The sequence below is a fragment of the Perognathus longimembris genome, chromosome 2 (genome assembly GCF_023159225.1).
Source record: "Perognathus longimembris pacificus isolate PPM17 chromosome 2, ASM2315922v1, whole genome shotgun sequence".
Taxonomy (NCBI): Eukaryota; Metazoa; Chordata; class Mammalia; order Rodentia; family Heteromyidae; genus Perognathus; species Perognathus longimembris.
Genome location: NC_063162.1, coordinates 27,334,801 through 27,353,549, shown reverse-complemented (window position 1 = coordinate 27,353,549; position 18,749 = coordinate 27,334,801). Strand labels below are relative to the sequence as shown.

At 38.3% G+C, this 18,749-nt stretch overlaps 1 protein-coding gene across 8 annotated transcripts in view; it reads left to right on the top strand.

Annotated features, from left to right (window-relative positions):
• LOC125346230 (cytochrome P450 2C18-like) overlaps positions 1 to 18,749 on the top strand; it is a 262,366-nt gene that overhangs the window by 46,131 nt on the left and 197,486 nt on the right. The window contains exons 7-9 of one of the 8 annotated variants that reach the window (XM_048338624.1): positions 2,577 to 2,764; positions 7,344 to 7,485; positions 9,763 to 10,088. The exons of 5 other annotated variants lie outside the window; for them this stretch is intronic. In XM_048338624.1, the coding sequence (XP_048194581.1) occupies positions 2,577 to 2,764; positions 7,344 to 7,485; positions 9,763 to 9,944 (512 nt within the window). In that variant the 3' untranslated portion in view covers positions 9,945 to 10,088. Of the gene's footprint in view, positions 1 to 2,576; positions 2,765 to 7,343; positions 7,486 to 9,762; positions 10,089 to 14,705; positions 14,886 to 16,017; positions 16,181 to 16,346; positions 16,497 to 18,749 lie in introns of those variants that run through there. 2 more of the 8 variants (XM_048338625.1, XM_048338615.1) reach the window with 2 other exon arrangements.

Below are 18,749 nucleotides of genomic sequence, written 5' to 3'. Positions count from 1 at the left end.
GTCTGGCTCACTTCACTTAGTATAATATTTTCCAAGTCCTTCTATTTCCTTACGAATGGGGCAATATCATTCTTTCTGATAGAGGCATAAAATTCCATTGTGTATATGTACCAGATTTTCCTGATCCATTCGTCTACTGAGGGGCATCTGGGTTGGTTCCATATTTTAGCTATGACAAATTGTGCTGCGATGAACATTGTTGTGCTGGTGGCTTTAGTGTGTTTTTGTGTGTGGTCTTTTGGGTAGATGCCCAAAAGTGGGGCTGCTGGGTCATAGGGGAGCTCTATGTTTAGCCTTCTGAGGAATCTTTCCAGAGTGGCTGAACCAGTTTACATTTCCACCAACAATCAAGTAGGGTTCCCTTTTGGCCACATCCACTCCAATATTTGTTGTTGTTAGTTTTCTTGATTAGAGGACATTCTTACTGGGGTGAGGTGGAATCTCAATGTTGTTTTGATTTGCATTTCTTTTATGGCCAGTGATGTAGAGCACTTTTTCATATGTTTCTTGGCCATTCTCATTTCCTCATCAGAGAAGTCTCTTTTTAAGTCTTTAGCCCACTTGATGAGGGAGCTGTTGGTTCTTTGAGGTTTTGTTTTAGAGGAATTTAATTTTTTTAGTTCTGCATATATTTTAGATATGAGGCCTTTGTTCATTGTATGTCCAGTAAAGATCTTTTCCCAATATGTGGGCTTTGTGTTAATCTTGTGATAGGCATTTTTTTAGAATGATATTTTTATTATCTTTAAATAATTATATAAAGGTGTTTCCTTGCTTCCTTACTGCTTCTTCCCTCCCTCCCTCCCCTTCCTTCTTTTCTTCCTTTTCTTTCTTTCTTGCTGACTTTCTTTCTCACTGTCTTTCTTTTTCTCTCTTTCTTTCTCACTGTCTTTCTCTCTTTCTCACTGTCTTTCTTTCTCTCTATCTTTCTTTCTCTCCTTCCTTCCTTCCTTTCTTTTTTCCTTCTTTCTTTCTTTCCTTCCTTCCTTCCTTCCTTCCTTCCTTCCTTCCTTCCTTCCTTCCTTCCTTCCTTTCCTGGGACTTGAACTTTGGGCCTGGGTGCTTTCTCTGAGCTCTTTTGCTCAAGACTAGAACTCTACACCTTAAGCAACAACTTCATTTAGCTTTTTAAGGTATCTAATTAGAGATAAGACAATCATGAACTTTCCTGCCCACACAGGCTTCAGACCATGATCCTCAGACCTCAGCCTCCTGAGACTACAGAATTGAGCCACCAGTGATAGGCTTGGAGAATATTGTTGAGGGTCAATAACTTTAAAAAATAACTTCCATTTTTTTCATTTATATTCTAGCAAATGTTGGCAAAGGACACATCATTAGCTGCATGTCATTATGGTTTTCTGGGTTAGGATTCCATTAAAATGGCCATTAATTACAAATGATAATTGTTTTTGTATAAATTTGAGAGTAAGAGTCTGGGAAAGAGTCAGCAAGGCTTTAAAAACCTAAATACTAATGTGGATAGATCATTATCCATTCAAAGAAGTTAAAGTTGTACTGTAAGTGTCACAATACAAGATTTATTATCCATGAACAGGCTAGTTTGTATCCCTATAATCGCTATAAAGTTCAGTATATTGAAGAACTAAATGCCAAAAGACGCAGAGGGAGAAGGAAACTAGAATTGGAGACTCACCTTACCCAGATTCTCCTCATATTCCCACTTTCTCTTTGATGAATAGGAAGGATAACACAGTAACTGAGCCCCCAGAGGTTAGGTACCAGGAGGCACAAAGTGAGATAGAGTAACAGCTAGCTGCAGAGTTGGAAGGAAGCACTAAATAAAAATCTGTTTGAATTCTGAATTCTTCTGCTACTTTAACACCTATAATCCTAGCTATTCAGAAGTTGAGATCAGAGGATCTCAATTTGAAGGCAGCCCTGGCAGTTGTAACTGAGCAGCTGTAACTCCAGTTGGCCAGCAAAATACTGGAACTAGGTGTGATTCAAGTGTAGAGTACCAACTGTGAGCATAACACGGTGAGCAAGAGTACAAGGCCCTGAGTCCAAGATACAGTGTACACACACACACACACACACACACACACACACACACAAACACACACATGCACAGAATGTCTATGGAGAGAATGAAGATGAAAGAGAATAACCTTAGGAGTTGTTAAGTGCATACATATACAAACATACATACACATATACACCCATATACACACCATAAAATATTAGTGCCATTCAGTTTTAGGTCACTGTTATATTATTTTGATTTAAAATTAATTCATATTATCTGTTTTTGTTTCTAGAAGGATATTATTGTTTGCCTTCATATGTGCCACATATTTATGTATTCAAATATTTCATTCTTTTACTTGCATTAACTTCCCTGTACAATAATATGTTGTGTGTGTAGATTTATCTTAGTGCTTATATTGTATTACAGCTATGGGTATTATTACATTGTCATGCTTTTCTCTAATACTAAGTGAACTTACTTCCTTTGACACACGTTTATCCTATGTCTTATGAGCTGGGCTTGGATTATTGCCAAATACTTCATTTTTCTCTTATCTTACCATTTCTTGAATGCATCTTATCAGCTAAAGTCCAAGAAGAGATCGAAAGTGTGATTGGCAGGCACAGGAGCCCATGTATGCAGGACAAGAGCTGCATGCCCTACACAGATGCCACTGTGCATGAGATCCAGAGATTCATTGACCTCATCCCTAACAATGTGCCTCGTGTGGCTACCTGTGACATCAGATTCAGGGACTATCACATCCCCAAGGTATGCTTCTTTCTCCTATACTGCATTTTAGTTGTCTTGTAGTTTTTGCACTCATGGTTTGGTTTTCATCCTCTAGGATTAAAAGATGAGGAACATAAGAAACTCATATGGAAGACATATCCTATGACATTGTGCGGCTTTCAGTTTGGAATTAGAACGAAACTTTGTAATGTTGCTATAGCTGGTGTCTTCAAAATATGTTCTTTTAAAATAATATTTTTGGATATCCTCAAGTACTTATAGTTCCAAATAAATGTTAAAAATACAACTTGTCAATTTCTGAGATAAGTCTCCTGATGGTTTTAAAAATCAGCATGTCATTAATATAGAGATTAATCTGTAAATTACTGATATTTTAGCATATTGTCTTTCAATTCATGCATTTGATTATGCTACCAGTGTATTTGGTCTTTAAATATTTTTCTCAGTATTATTGTGTCTTTAGTGCAATGACTTACAATCTATTACTTTTGTCCTAAATAAATGGGATTTAAAATCTAATGATACTTGTGAACTTTTAAAAGTACCTCGATTCTCAATCTGCCCACTGGGAGCTTACTCCTATAGTTCTAGCTCCTCAGGAGGTTGAGATCCAAGTTGAAGACCAGCCCAGAGAGAAAAGTCCTCAGTATTCAATTTTTAAAATATTCTCCAAAATATCTTGGCAGAAGAGTGTCTCAAATGGTGGAATACCAGCTCAGAAAGCAAGAATCCCAGTACTGACCAACCAAACCAAAACAAAAGTCCCAGTCCGTTTCTGGTACATGGCAGTATAGTTGACCTCATAATTTAATGACTTTTACTTAGCCAACATTGTTAAATTTAGTCATGATTGCTAATTATTTGTAGTTTCCATGTGTATGTTATATTATAAGGTTTAGTGCTTTATTTTCCAACTCATTTCATTTTTCTTCATTTAAATTAAAATATGAAATTATGTCATATGTAAAAATCATATGTCTTATACCTATGAATGGGGGTTTTATGGTATGCTTATATTCAGGCATGTATTTATTGTGTGGTAAGGTGAACTGTAGCTGATTCCTCATTCCTACTTTGCAAGCTCCCTATGAGGAAAATACAGAATCCATACTTCCTTCTGAAGTAGCAGTATCTAATCACCTTCTACAGCCAACTCACTAGGAATATTACATTAGAACTTCTTACTTCTGTCTATGAGTAAGTGATCAATGATCGGGCTCCGCCCCCCCTTCACCTGACTCTCCCCATTCTCCCAGCTTTCAGTAATCAACACTGTCTTTTCAGCTTCTCACTGTTTGCCCTTATTTTCTTTTTTTTTTTTTTTGCCAGTCCTGGGCCTTGGACTCAGGGCCTGAGCACTGGCCCTGGCTTCCTTTTTGCTCAAGGCTAGCACTCTGCCACTTGAGCCACAGCGCCACTTCTGGCAGTTTTCTATATATGTGGTGCTGGGGAATCGAACCCAGGGCCTCATGTATACAAGGCAAGCTCTCTCGCCATTAGGCCATATCCCCAGCCCCTGCCCTTATTTTCTTCTTCTTGTTTTATTGTTTCTGGTCCTAGAATTTAAGGCTAGAGACATTTTTTTTCTCCTACTTTTTGGTGATTCTGGTGTTTGAACTCAGAGCCTTGTGTTGTCCAGGGAAGTGCTATCCTACTTGAGCCACACCTCCAGTTCTTTGTGCTTCATTTTGCTTTTTCAGTTAGTGTTGGAGGCTGGCCTCAGACCACAATAGTCCTACCCATCCTCCTGTATAGCTTGGACTATAGGTGTACTCCACAATGCCTGCCTTGTTAATTGAGATAGGATCTTGCTAACTTTTAGTCCAGGCTGGCTTTGAACCATGATCTACCCATTCTGTAGGTCCCAGGTAGGTGGATTTTAAGGCTTGAGATACCATATCTAGTCATGCATTTAAGTCTGTATTTCATTTTCAGTTGATTTACATAACTGTTTATGAATGGTTACTTTTATTGTTTCAAATGTGGATACTCAATTTTTTCCACACTAGTGTATGGTCAGAGTACTGAAACCATTTGTCTTCAAAGTTATTACTGAAAGGTATTATTGAAAAATATGTATCCTGTCATTTATTATTTTCAATGTTTAATTCTTTGTTAACCCTTGTTTTTATGTGATCATCTAATATGACTTATTCATTCTCATATTTTCATTACTGAGCTTTTCTTCATCTTCTTTGTGTAGGATTTTTGAATCTTTGAAATGTCTTCTATAGTGTTGGCTTACTTGTCATGAATTCTTTTTTTAAATTTAATTTGATTGTCATGGTTTTGTACACACAGGTTACAGTTACATAGGTAAAGTAGTGAGTACATTTTTTGTCAAACTTTTACCCTCTCCCTCCATTTTTCTCCCATATTTTCTTCCCCGTAAAAAAAAATCATGAGTTCTTTTAATTCTGTTTGCCATTTCTCTTTAATTCAGGAAGGATAGCTTTGCTGGTTAGAGTAATATAGATTGGCATGTATGTTCCTTCAGGCATAAATATATGTCATGCCATATCCTCTCTGTTCTTAGGGTTCCTATTTTGAAATCTGCTCTTATTCTGAATGATTTGTATTTGTATGTGACATGGTGGTTCTTTCTTGAAGCTTTCATTATGATGGAGGAAGTTCCTTTCTTGGTCAGGTCTTTAAGACAATCTCCTGCAATTGGGTGGAATTTTTTTTCCAAAGACTTGAGGAAAGTTCTCCCATTTTATTTTATTTTATTTATTTATTTTTTCAAATTTTTATTATCAAACTGATGTACAGAGAGGTTACAGTTTCATACATTAGGCATTGGATACATTTCTTGTACTGTTTGTTACCTTGTCCCTCATACCCCCTTCCCCCCACCCCCTTCCCCTTTCCCCCCCTGAGGTGTTCAGTTCACTTATACCAAACAGTTTTGCAAGTATTGCTTTTGTAGTTGTTTGTCTTTTTTTACCCTGTGTCTCTCAATTTTGGTATTCCCTTTCAATTTCCTAGTTCCAGTACCAGTATACACGGTTTCCAATATACTCAGATAAGATTAGAGAGATAGTGTAGGTACAACCACAGGAAGGTGATACAAGAACATCATCAATAGTAGAAGCTACAGATACACATGGGACATTGAAAGTAGTTACAACTGTGATATAACAATTGTCTCCATAACATGGAGTTCATTTCACTTAGTATCATCTTAGGTGTTCATAAGGGTATAGCTATTGGGCCTTGTGATGCTCTGCTATGAGTTGCCTAAACCTGTACACTTTGATTATACCTCCTCTATGACTATACCTGGTTTGGTCTTTTACTGGTGTCCCAAAGGTCTAGTATTTTCAGTTCATATTTTCCGACTTATTCTTTACACATTTCTAATCATTCTAATTCATCTACCTGGTCTTTAAGATTCTAATTGATGATAGGGTCTTCCTTTTTTCCTTCCTTTTTGTATCCTTCTTTTTTTCTGCCCCCTCTCCATGTTATCCTCTCTCCTTTGTTCTTCTGAGTCTTCTCAGTCATGAATCAAGCAGTTAAGGCTTCTAATCCAACATCTTCACGTCCCTCAATTTATTCTTCATGGATATCTAACATCTTAATCTTCTTTGGTGAAGTGGGCCCTTTTTTTTTGCGTCTTATAATTAAATCTTGGATGCTTCTTCTTTCAAAATATATAAGGTTAGAATTTAAAAAAAGTAATATGATATTGTTTTAAAAATAACAATAAAGCCCTAAATATGATAAGCTTAGGAGAATTGTACATATCCACCAACTTTGAATTAACATAGTAATATATATATAATTAAAAAAAAGAAATACATATGGTGTGAAATGATATATACAATAAAACATATAGAACACATATATGTACATTCTAATTTATCCATCTATGAATTAATGTGTGTATTTATGTAAATACCTATGTATTTATCATCTCTCTATTCTAATACACTTAAAAATCTAAGTCCTTTAGTATGAATCTGTGTGATGAGGTTCCCACATTTTTAGGTTATAGGAATTGAATTCCAATGATAAACATTCAGTAGGGGTTACTACAACCTGTTCATATCATCCCAGGTAACCATTATTAATTAATTATCACTCCACATGAAAGTCCAAGTGAAAGAATTTGAAATACCCTTGACTTTTCAAAAGTGAGCTTTTATTTTAAACCATCATCCATGTGAATTCTGTGAAAACTGCAGTAATCAAATAGATCAACAGGTGAGCCCAGAATCCAGTGGCAGCAGTAGGTGATAGTGGAGATTTCAAAGGTGTTTTGGTTGGGGCAATACTGGGATTTGAAATCAAGCAACCACTCAGAAAATTGAGCCTCCCTACTAACAAGACCCAGAAGGTTTTGTACTCTAAATTCCAAGGATTCAGTCCTTGATCTGCTAATACAAAGCACAATAGCAAAGCTTGGGACACGGTTTATCTGAAAGTCCTCTCAGTTATTACTTGGTCTGCCTATGTGGAAGTATCACTGCTGTTGTTTGTGTCTTGGGTTCCCCTTTGTATAACATTAACCTCATCGGACGATGATGTGAGTTCTATCATTTCTTCCCATTGCTTGAGTTCTTTATTACATACTTTAACCTGTTGTTTCCAGGGCACCACCTTAATATCATCGTTGACATCTCTGCTGCATGATAGCAAGGAATTCCCCAACCCAGAGAAGTTTGACCCTGGCCACTTTCTAGATGAGTCTGGCCACTTTAAGAAAAGTGATTTCTTCTTACCTTTCTCAACAGGTAATAAAAACTCATTTGTATTTCTGTATCAGAAATAAGATAAACTTTCAAAAAATTTTAATTTTTCTTTTTTTTTTTTTTTGCCAGTGAGGCTTTTTACTTAGGACCTGGGGCACTGTCCTTGAGCTGCTTTTGCTCAAGGGTAGCACTCTACCACTTGAGCCACAGTACCACTTCTGGCCTTTTCTATTACTGTGGTACTGAGGAATCGAACCCAGGGCTTCATGCATGTCAGGCAAGCACTATACCACTAGGCCACATTCCCAGCCCTTAATTGTTCTTATAAAGGTGATGTACAAAGGGGTTACAGTTGTATAAGTCAGGTAAAGAGTACATTTCTTTTCTCGACCATGTCACCCCATTCCCTTGCTCTCTCACTGTTTTTTTTTTTTTTTTTTTGTTTATTGGTGTTTGGCTTAAACTTGAGGCTGGGTGCTGACCCTGGTTAGCTGGTATTCACCACTGTCAGACACAGTGAGACTTCTGGTTTTCTGGTGGGTAACTCACAGACATTTCTGCCTGGGCTGTCTTTGAACCATGATACTCAGCTCTCATCCAACAGAGTAGCTAAGATTACGGGCCTGAGACACCCATGCCCATCTTCTCTGCTAATTTCAAGATAAATTTTGAGGAATTATGACTTCTAGTTGGACCTGAACCCACAACATCAATCCCAATCCAATCCTTAACACCTGAGAGTCTGAGATATATATGCTACATTGCCTGCCTCCAGAAAATAAACCCTTGAGACCAATTGGAGCTTCCACAGTGCCTCCTCTGTGGCCAGTCAAATTGCTCTTAGTCCATCAGAGGAGCACCATCCCTTTGCACAAGTTTTTCTAATCATGATCCACCTTCATTATTGGTCCATGTTAGTGGGGTTTTGCAGATGGTTTGACTAATCTCCCCAGTTTGAGAAAGAGTAGAGGCCAATTAAATTTTCCATCTTGAAATGCCATGGAACTGCCCAGGATCTCCTCTTAGAAGTGAGACTCAGACTTCTTGCCCTGAGAGAGCCCTGAGAGAGCCCTGAGAGAGCTTGAGTATCTCTCCTCTGGTGATCCTCACTTCCAGACTGAGACCTGAGGATGCAAGCACCCTAGAGAACACAGGGACTCAAACTGTGCATGCCTGAGTCGTGGGAGCAGGTCACAAAAACTCAGTAGTACTAGTGCTGTCAGAGAAGGACATTTAGGTTTTGGGGGCATCATTGTCCACATTCTCTCCTTTTTTCTCCTCCTTCCTTTCCTTTAATTTCTTTCTTCCTTCTTTCTTTATCTCTTTATTTCTTTTTTTCCCTTTTCTCTCTGCCCCCTTTCTCTATTTCTCTCTCTCACACTTTCTGCTTGCCTTCCTTCCTTCCTCCCTTTTTCCCTCCCTCCCTCCCTCCCTCCCTCCTTTCCTTCCTTCCTTCCTTCCTTCCTTCCTTCCTTCCTTCCTTCCTTCCTTCCTTCCTTCCTTCCTTCCTACCTTCCTCCCTCCCTCCCTCCCTCCCTCCCTCCCTCCCTCCCTCCCTCCCTCCCTCCCTCCCTCTCTCTCTCTCTCTCTCTCTCTCTTTCTTTCTTTCTTTCTTTCTTTCTTTCTTTCTTTCTTTCTTTCTTTCTTTTTTTCTTTTTGACAGTCCTGGTCATGAACAGGACCTGGCACTATACCTGAAGAAATGACATAGAACATTGGTCCTGTTTTATTATCAGGATGACGAGGCTTGAAACTTCATGGAATTGGAGATGGATGAGGCAGGGTCATGTACATAGCTGAGAGTAGAAATGTGGGGATGGAAGGAGTAAGATTGGACACTAGATAGGGAATAGAATACCAAAGGACAGGGAAACCTATTTACACCTCTCAGAAGGACTAAGAGGAGTCCCTTAACTTTTTAAAGTAGCAGAGGTTCACATTTAAGTGATCTTGAAATTATACTAGGAGCACATGTTTGCTCATTCTCTTCTCAGTCTCCAATTTAGTGGTCAATTAATGAGAATATGTATTTAGACATACATCGATGAAAACTTAACATGTTAAAAGAATTCTCTTAGTGTACAAATAGTTATTGAAGTTGCAGTACAGAGCTGGTGAATAAAAGATGCCTGAGAAAATGTGATATGAAGTAGACAGCAAATATGCCTAGTTTCATGTGCATCTGTCTATCCAGCTATTCTTTCTGCTATCCTGTACTTCCCACCTGTGTATCCAAGGGCCACCTAATAGTGAATGTGTACATTCATTAGCAGCTCAGAAATGACTATTTAAGGAGAGACTTCTGTTTTTATTTTTCAGGTAAACGAGCATGTGTTGGGGAGGGTCTGGCCCGCATGGAGCTGTTTTTGTTCCTGACCACAATTTTACAGAATTTTAAGCTGAAATCTTTGTTTGACCCAAAAGATATCAACACTGACCCAATAGTCAGCACGTTTGGCCATTTGCCACGTTTTTACCAGCTCTCCTTCATTCCTCTGTGAAGAAGTGTTGGCTGTCCAGAGATGTCTGTGCTGTCAGCCATGTCTTCTGTTCCCCAGGGCACACCTCTCAGATGTCCTCTCCAATCTCCCAGAGCCTCAAGATGTAGTGAATCAGCCTTCATTAAAGAAAGTTTCCTGGCTTACTGAACTTAGCATTAGTACTTGTATCATTCATATATTGTAATCCCTATCAAATGCTGATTATTCATATACCACTATTGTAAAATCAACAAAAAGGTTAGTGTATAACAATACATTGCCATTTCTGTTCTGCTTGTTCCAAGTAAAGGACTTTATTAAGTGCTAGTCTGGTTGGCAGTCTTCTTTGTGTATAATACACATATGAAATGATGTGTAATGATGGTCATTACAAAATGAAAATAAAAAAAGCAAAGCTAGAAACTATTGAGTATTGATGAGAATATGGAGAAGTTGGAATTGTTTTGGTAATGTTGGTGAAAGTGAGGGCTTTGTCCCTGCTAGTTGGAACATCATGCCATCAACTATTATTTTTTTTTTGCCAGTCCTGGGGCTTGAACTCAGGGCCTGGGCACTGTCCCTGGATGCTTTTTGCTCAAGGCTAGCACTCTGCCACTTGAGCCACAGTGCCACTTCTGGCTTTTTCTATATATGTGGTGCTGAGGAATCGAACCCAGGGCTTCATGTATACGAGATGAGCACTTTACCACTACGCCATACTCCCAGCCCCCATCAGCTATTTTTGTCGCAGCTATGTCTGTGTATGATGAGGCTTGCCTGGAATGTGACCTTCCAGTTTTATATTTCTCAATAGCTAGGATGACAGATGCATACCACAATGAAAGAAAAGCAGTATTATATTTAAATTTAGCAGTAGCAAAGAAAAAGAAGCTCAGGTTCAAAATCAATGGTATATACAATGAGAATTCAAAATAAAAAGTATGAAACACCAAAAGTTTGCAATTATAAATAAAGACATCTCTAGCTAACATAACAAAAAACACAATAGGAAAGACATATTTTGCTCATGTCAGAATTTTAAAAGGCCAATTACTACCTGGTACCAGTGGCTTGCACCTGTAATCCTGGCTACTCACAAAGGTGAGAAGTGGGGAACTTTCCAGAGATTCTTATCTCCAACTAACCACCTAAAAGCCACAAATTGAACTGTAGCTGTCGTGGTAAAGGACAGCACTCAGGCCGGCTCTCAGTTCTAGCCCTTGAACAAGTACACATGCAGGTAGAAAAAGGGCCATTACTACTGATTCCAGGAATACTGAGAAAATAATCAAAGAATATTTCAGGAAGCAGAATATGATGGTGATTAAGTAAGCTACATAGGTTGCCCCACTCATACAAAATTACAATAATGTGAACAGCTCTTTATGCACCAAATAATCTTCAGAAGAACAAAGGAAAACAGATTAGAATGCATAATGCCTTCTATTAGTATGGTAAAAAGAAGTCACTCCTCCAGTCTCAAGAGGAGGGAGGAAGAATTAAGGATAGACCTTAGGGGTAAAACCTAATATCAGGCCCACCATGGGGAAATCCATTGACATGTAGACCTCTGTTTCTAGCCCTGCACTGGTGGATTTTGGCCTTAGTATTGTGTTAAGTGGTGGCAGCCACTGCCTTCAAAATTCTTCCTCCAGTATCAAGTAGCAAAGCATGAGAACAAGACTCCACATGGTAGGCAAGGCATGAAAGCAAGGACAGGACTTGAGCTTGATGTCAGATATGCACAAGGCAGGAATCAATGGCCCTACATGCAGTTTAGAGCTCACAGAGAATTCTATCTACCTGATCTAGTAGTAACATGCAGGAATCTGCACACTGGTGGCACAGATCTTTGTTGCCTACCCAAAGGACTGTGGGTGTTCCAGTGGCCATGAGACCATAGCAAGATCTGGCTTAGCATCAGCCATGATCCCTGTAGCACTCTCTCTAATTCTTCCACTCATGGCAGGGCAGCTCTCACCAGCCAGTGCTTACAGAGGGAGCTCTTGATCTTCCCTAGCAGCAGAGAGAGAACTGTTGTACTTCTCTGGAATGACTTACATCTTTGCCTGAGTCATTGCTAGACTGAGTAGAAGACTCAGTGCCTCTATGAGGATACAAGTCCTATAGCTGTGAGATTCTGGAATGAGTCAGCTTAGTATCAGCCTAAGAAGCCAAAAGACTCCCTTTCCAACACTTTCTCAGACCGCAGCAGCACAGCCTGAAGACCCCAATGCTGGACATTGGCTAGCATAATTAGTCCTTGATTTTATCCTGGAAGTTAATGCTGAGCACATGAACCCTAATACTAGGCAGATCCCTAGGACTCTCGCCCCGAAGCATACTTCCACATAAGACATCTTCCATAGTCTTGATGGCAGGCAGATACATGTGGACATAACCCACTAGACATCTATCCAGCCGGCATTCCCTGTGCTGATTGCTGAGGTCTTAGACCACAAGTCCATCTAACCAGTAGGCAGCCCTATATCAGTGTGGATCTTGTGCTGTGTAACACAGCCTGATGGTACTGGCTGCCATAGCTTTGGTATAGGAACCTGGAGCTTGTCCATCCATGGTGGTTCTACCTAGAGTCAATCAAGATCTTGTAGTCCTGGACCCCAGGCTAATGCCTGTAGAAGAGTCATTTGGTCCTATGTCATCTGTTATGGAGAGGCTTGTGGGCATTGAATACCTTCTCTAGGGATTTTTCCTGGCTCATAACTATGCATGGGACCAAGTGTTGCTTGGATTTTCCTCCAGTTCATAGTCAGACAATAGATCAGTACTAGATTTGCATGCCAACTAGTTTTGAAATAAAGGGCATGTGTACAGGTATAACAAAATGAGAAATTCCCTTAGGATTTCTAGAAAGACAAAAGCAAAGTAAATCTAATTATGAAGACTGGAAAAAAAACCCCACTTCATCTTTGAATTCCCAGATGATTTTCAATCTACAAGCACCAAGACGTTCATAATTATGTAACATGTGAAAATTATGTAACATGTAGCAGTCAAAAATAAGGTTCCCCAGACTGATCAGAGAGTAATCTGGCTTCCATTTGAAAGATCAAAATGAAAATACCTGTATGAACAAAACCCCCATAACTTCAAGAATACATAGAGAAATAATTCAAAACTCTAACATAGAAACAGAACAAGGATATAGAAGAAATAAAAATGAGACAGAAATCTTTGAGGTAATAAATAAATGTGCTAAGTCCACTTTAAAACATGGCAAATGCATCAATAGTAATATATATCAACCAGAAGAAATGATTTGTTCACTTGAAGATAGTCTATTTGAAAATACTCAGTTGGAGGAGAGCATTACAGTATTTTTATTCGCAAGTTATAACAATACTGATTTTCCTGCAAAATTATATGTGACCAAATTCTGAGAAACCAGAATTCTTAACAATTGTATAACACCAAATCACATTATTTTCACTAGGGTATTCAAGCTGGTTTTTTTCTTTTTCCCAGTTCATACACGTGAACTTCAATCCAATAGAATTAAACCACCCAACCTACAGGGTGAGTCCTCAAAAGAGAACAAAGTAAACAATATTTTATCTCTTTCATTGGGGCAAAGTCCCTTTGAAAATAAGATTTACCTGCACATAGCTGACAGATATACCAAAAACTCAGAAGCAAATTAGCAAGAAGTATTATAAAATGCTCTGGATTATAAACTGGTATTATAGAGGCATGGAATCCTAGAACTTAGAACAAGAATGCTTTCAGGTAGAAAGTGTAATTCTTTGTACTTTTCTTAGTTTTGGTCATTGTATTCTGATTTTTTTTTTTTTGCCCTCCCTCCACTTTTTTTAAATTTTCATGCTACTTGAACTCAGGGTCTGGCTGCTATCCCTGAGCTTTTGTACTCAAAGTCACTTTCCCACTTTGAGACACAGGTCCACTTATGTCTTTTAGATGGTCAATTGGGCATAAATGTCCCATGAACTTTCCTGCCCAGGCTGGCTTTGAAGCACAAACTTCAGCTTTCAGCCTCCGAGTAGCTACGGTTATAGGCATGAGCCATTAGCGTGTGACTCTGTTGTTGTTTTGAAAAACTGATGTAGAAGTTTGTGATTGATGTTTCACAAGAACTTTAACTTCTAGGAAAGTATCTTTGTGTTTGAGAAACATTTATGAATAAATATTATGTATAAAGGTGTATATTAGTGTTGGAGATGCATTAATTGAAGAACATTATGTGCAGGTATAAAGGAGAGGAATTAACCTTAGTATGATGAATTCACAAATTGGCAATTATTTGTTCCATTATTATAATTCACTTGTTTTCAATTCTGGTACTCATTGAACCATTGGGAACATTTAAAATTCAAATGCATTATACATGTGTATGAAAATAGCATAATGAAATTTACTAAAAACTGAAAAACAAAGGGGTTGCTAAGAAGCAGTAATGCCGGGGTAAATTTGGTTGAAGCCTAACATGTGCATGTATATAAATTAATGAAAAATAGGAAATGACATAAATAAAATGAAACACAATGAAATCCATTTGTAAATTAATATACACTAATATGAACTGAAGAATAGTGCTTAGGACCTATGCTAGTAGAAAGCAAAATATCAACCATTATTTTTATGTTTTTTAGTGATTAGAGTTCAATCATAACACTGAGAGCACTTACCTGATTGCTCAATTAAATAAACATGAGATAGTTAATGATTAAGCTTCCTTAATATGTCAATGTGTTATAAATACTCTGGATCCCAAGCTCATGGTTGTCTCAGTAAGAAGAGAAGGCCTCCATGGATGCATTAGTGGTCCTGGTGCTGGGTCTCTCCTGCCTGTTTCTCTTTTCACTCTGGAGACAGAGCTCTGGGATGGGGAGGAGGGGGAGGCTCCCTCCTGGCCCCACTCCTCTCCCACTCATAGGAAATATCCTACAGATCGACTTTAAGGACATCAGCAAGTCCCTGACAAATGTAAGTATGTTTTGTTCTGCTCTAGTGAAAAAGCAAATCACACCTCCTTTTCAATACAATACATTGCTGAAGATAAATGATTAAACTTCTTTATTGCAAGGGAGATATTCCCTGTGAATGTGATTATGTTTGGCTTGTAATTGTCAGAAATACTGGAGTGAAACAGTGCATTTTGCTAGTATAGAAACACTTATGTGGTAAGAGATTTGAAATATAAAACACTGATAACCCCTCTTTGTTTCAGTCATTTGCTGTGTTGTTTTTTTCTGGGGTATGATAATAGAAATATTTACAGATTAGAGTTGTATACTGTTTATATGTATTTTGTTCAGATTGGAAGTCATTTAAATTTTTCCAAAGAAACAAATTATGTCTGGAGTCTAGAAAATGCCTTTGGATCTACAGGAAATACATATAAATACACTAAATACACACAAATGAGTGAGAGGAATAAATTAGTGGGATCAAATGGATTTTGCTGATACACAAAACTTTGTCTGTGATTTCTGAGTGAGCACGTGGAAGTAAGTTTCCTTTCATGGTGTGAAGCATGTTCTCTCATTGCTGGCTCTCTGCATGAGTTACTAACAGGAGAAGATCCAAGCTTGACTATGCACTAGATTACTTAGGGAGATTAAAAGACATAGATTAATAGCATTTATCATAGGGCTACTGTGTTCTCTTTGGAAGAGCACTCTTTACAGCAGTGGGATTTTGCACCAAATATAAACAAAAGGCCACAGGTAAACTGCTTAAATATCAGAGACTGACTAAGTAAGGTTCATATTTGGACCCTCTCTTTACTATTTTATGGCATCAGCAACTTGAAATTCTTTGAACCTCAGCTTATTTACTTACGAAACTGAGTCAGTAAACATAGGACAAGGAGGTGAGTAGTTGTGATAGTCTGAATAGTATTTCCTTGGCAATTTTCTGGCAAAGGGAATTTCTTCTGCAAGTGGCATGGGTAACCATTGTTATCTTATATCTTTATGAAATCCTCCAACATTTGAAGTTGTGTTTGACAAAATATAATACCATTGGTATGATGATATAACCAGTGCATTGTGCACCATAGGTAGTTCAACTACTGATTTTTTTCTGCTCTTTTAACCTTGTTTGAACTTTGCAGTTGTCAAAAGTCTATGGCCCTGTGTTCACTCTGTATTTTGATATGAAGCCCACTGTGGTGGTGCATGGCTACAGAGCAGTGAAAGAAGCCTTGGAGGACTTTGGAGACGAGTTTTCTGGTAGAAGCATTTCCCCAGTTTTTGAGAGAACTAATAAAGGCTATGGTAAGTGTACATGTGCATGTGTGTTTCTGCGTGCAGTGGGCAGTGGTCTTGGGGTTGAGACTTGGGTTTCTCAGGCACATCTTGGCCATCTGTGTGGCTTCCATGCATGTGCTGCTGCTTCTTTGTCTGAGATCTTCCTCCTAGTTTCTGTTTTCCATTCTGATAGGGATTGTTTCCAGCAATGGAAAGAAATGGAAGGAGATGCGACGCTTCTCACTTATGACCCTGAGGAATTTTGGAATGGGTAAGAGGAGCATTGAAGAACGCGTTCAAGAAGAAGCCTGCTGCCTTGTGGAGGAGTTGAGAGGAACAAATGGTGGGTGCCTCTGTAGGTCACTGACAAGATACTTGGTTTGGATATGTTCTTAGCCGCATGTGCAGGAGGGATGGTGCCATGCAGAAAGCCAGGGAAGCTTCTGTGTTTCTGTCCTTGTGCAAGGACCATGGATGTGGTGTGGGTAAGTTGCTTGTATGAACCTGTGTTTCTCAGCTTGTTTGTAAGTCTATACATCATGAAGTTAGAAAGCTTTAAAAAATGGAAAGTTTTGAACCTTATTTAATAAATAGGTACCCAACAAATTCTTCCTGTATGTTAATTATGGGTTCATTCTTTGAAAACAGTTCACTGGGGAATACTTTTTGTGGGGATATGCTGGCAATCATCTTACTACACTTTCATTCTCTGAGTTTGTGAAAGTGGCAAGCATTGTTACTTTGTTGGTGTTTGTTAGATCAATCTCAGTGACATGCCTGAGTTTCTTCCAAGACCCTTGTCTACATATTCCAGGAATCATATTTAACTGTGCCTTTATTTAACATGGTATCTTTTACTTGCAGCCTGATTACTTGTGTTTTCTTTGTAAACGAAACAATTATACACTATCAGTTGCTGTCATTTAATATTACTCTTCAATTTTTGTATTAATTTACATATTTTGAATAAATAGAAACTATAGCAAAGTTCTTTAGATATACAAATGCCAACACAGATTTTCATTGTGAAGTATACTTATATCCAAGAAAATTCAACTTAATAATTTCAAATTATGCCTTATTTCACACAATAAAAATGAAAGTGTTTTTCTGGAAGCGTAGTTTGCTGGTGTTTCATCTAACCAATGAAGGTCATTCCAGCTGTTACTTACTCAGGGTTCTGTTACTCAATTACCCATTATTTCTTCATAACACTTTTTTTTGAGTGGTGTACATGGTTGAGCCCACGTTTGTGCATGCTTGGAAAATGTTGTACCATTGAGCCACATCTCCAGCCCAGAGATAATGTTGCTTGTTGAAAATTAACATTTTCCTCCATTTTAATTTATTTTCCCCTTTGGTGTATTGATAGATTTGACCAGAATGATGGCCAAATTTAAAATTTTACCAGGACATACAGTATTCTGTGGGTGATTACATATAGTAGTACATAAGAATTCCATAAGGTGACAAACCTTGAACAAATAAATCAAATGCGGGATCTTCTTGGTAAGGATGGATTTGATGTTCTAGAGCAAGAAATTATTTTTTCTCTTTTTTTTTTCCAGTCCTGGTCCTTGAACTCAGGGCTTGAGCACTGTCCCTGGCTTCTGTTTGCTCATGGCTAGCACTCTGCCACTTGAGCCACAGAGCCACTTCTGGCCGTTTTCTATATACGTGGTGCTGGGGAATCGAACCCAGGTCTTCATGTATACAAATCAAGCACTCTTGCCACTAGGCCATATTCCTAGCCCTATTTTTTCCTCTTTTAATACTGAAATAAGAAAATAAAAAATGCTTTATCAGTTTAAATTATGTTTCCTCTAACAGGATTTAAATTTAAAATGAAGGTTTTTGTACTTAAGTTTTGTTTTGTCCCCACAACATATGCTTATTTTTTACTTTTTCTTTCTGGGGGTGTGAGTGGGTTGCGGGGAGGGAAAGTGGGAGAAAAATGAGGGATGGGGTTACAAATACGACAAGAAATATACTCAGTACCTTATGTTTGCAATTCTAACCCAGCTCTGTACATCTCCTTGACAATAACATTAAATTAAAAGAAAGTTTTTCTTTCTACGTAACATGGATGGTTTTGTGACTTTGTATTTTCACATTTTGTGGTTTTTATAGTGTTACATTTATTCCATATAATTCCTATAGTCTCTTTGTTATTTTAGTCTTCCTCTACTACATCTATATTGAGTTTTCTCAATAGCTCATTATATATCATAGGTGGGAGCCTTTTTGATATTTGTATTTATGTGTTGCCAATTTTCCCTAATTTTCTACAAGCTTTCCACACAAATGTCACTCTTAACTGATAGTTTGCATTATTTCCTGTTTTTGAAAGTGTCCACTTAGGGCTGGGGATATGGCCTAGTGGCAAGAGAGCTTGCCTCATATACATGAGGCCCTGGGTTCAATTCCCCAGCACCACATATACAGAAAACGGCCAGAAGTGGCGCTGTGGCTCAAGTGGCAGAGTGCTAGCCTTGAGCAAAAGGAAGCCAGGGACAGTGCTCAGGCCATGAGTCCAAGGCCCAGGACTGGCCAAAAAAAAAAAAAAAAAAAAAAAAGAAAGTGTCCACTTAAAACA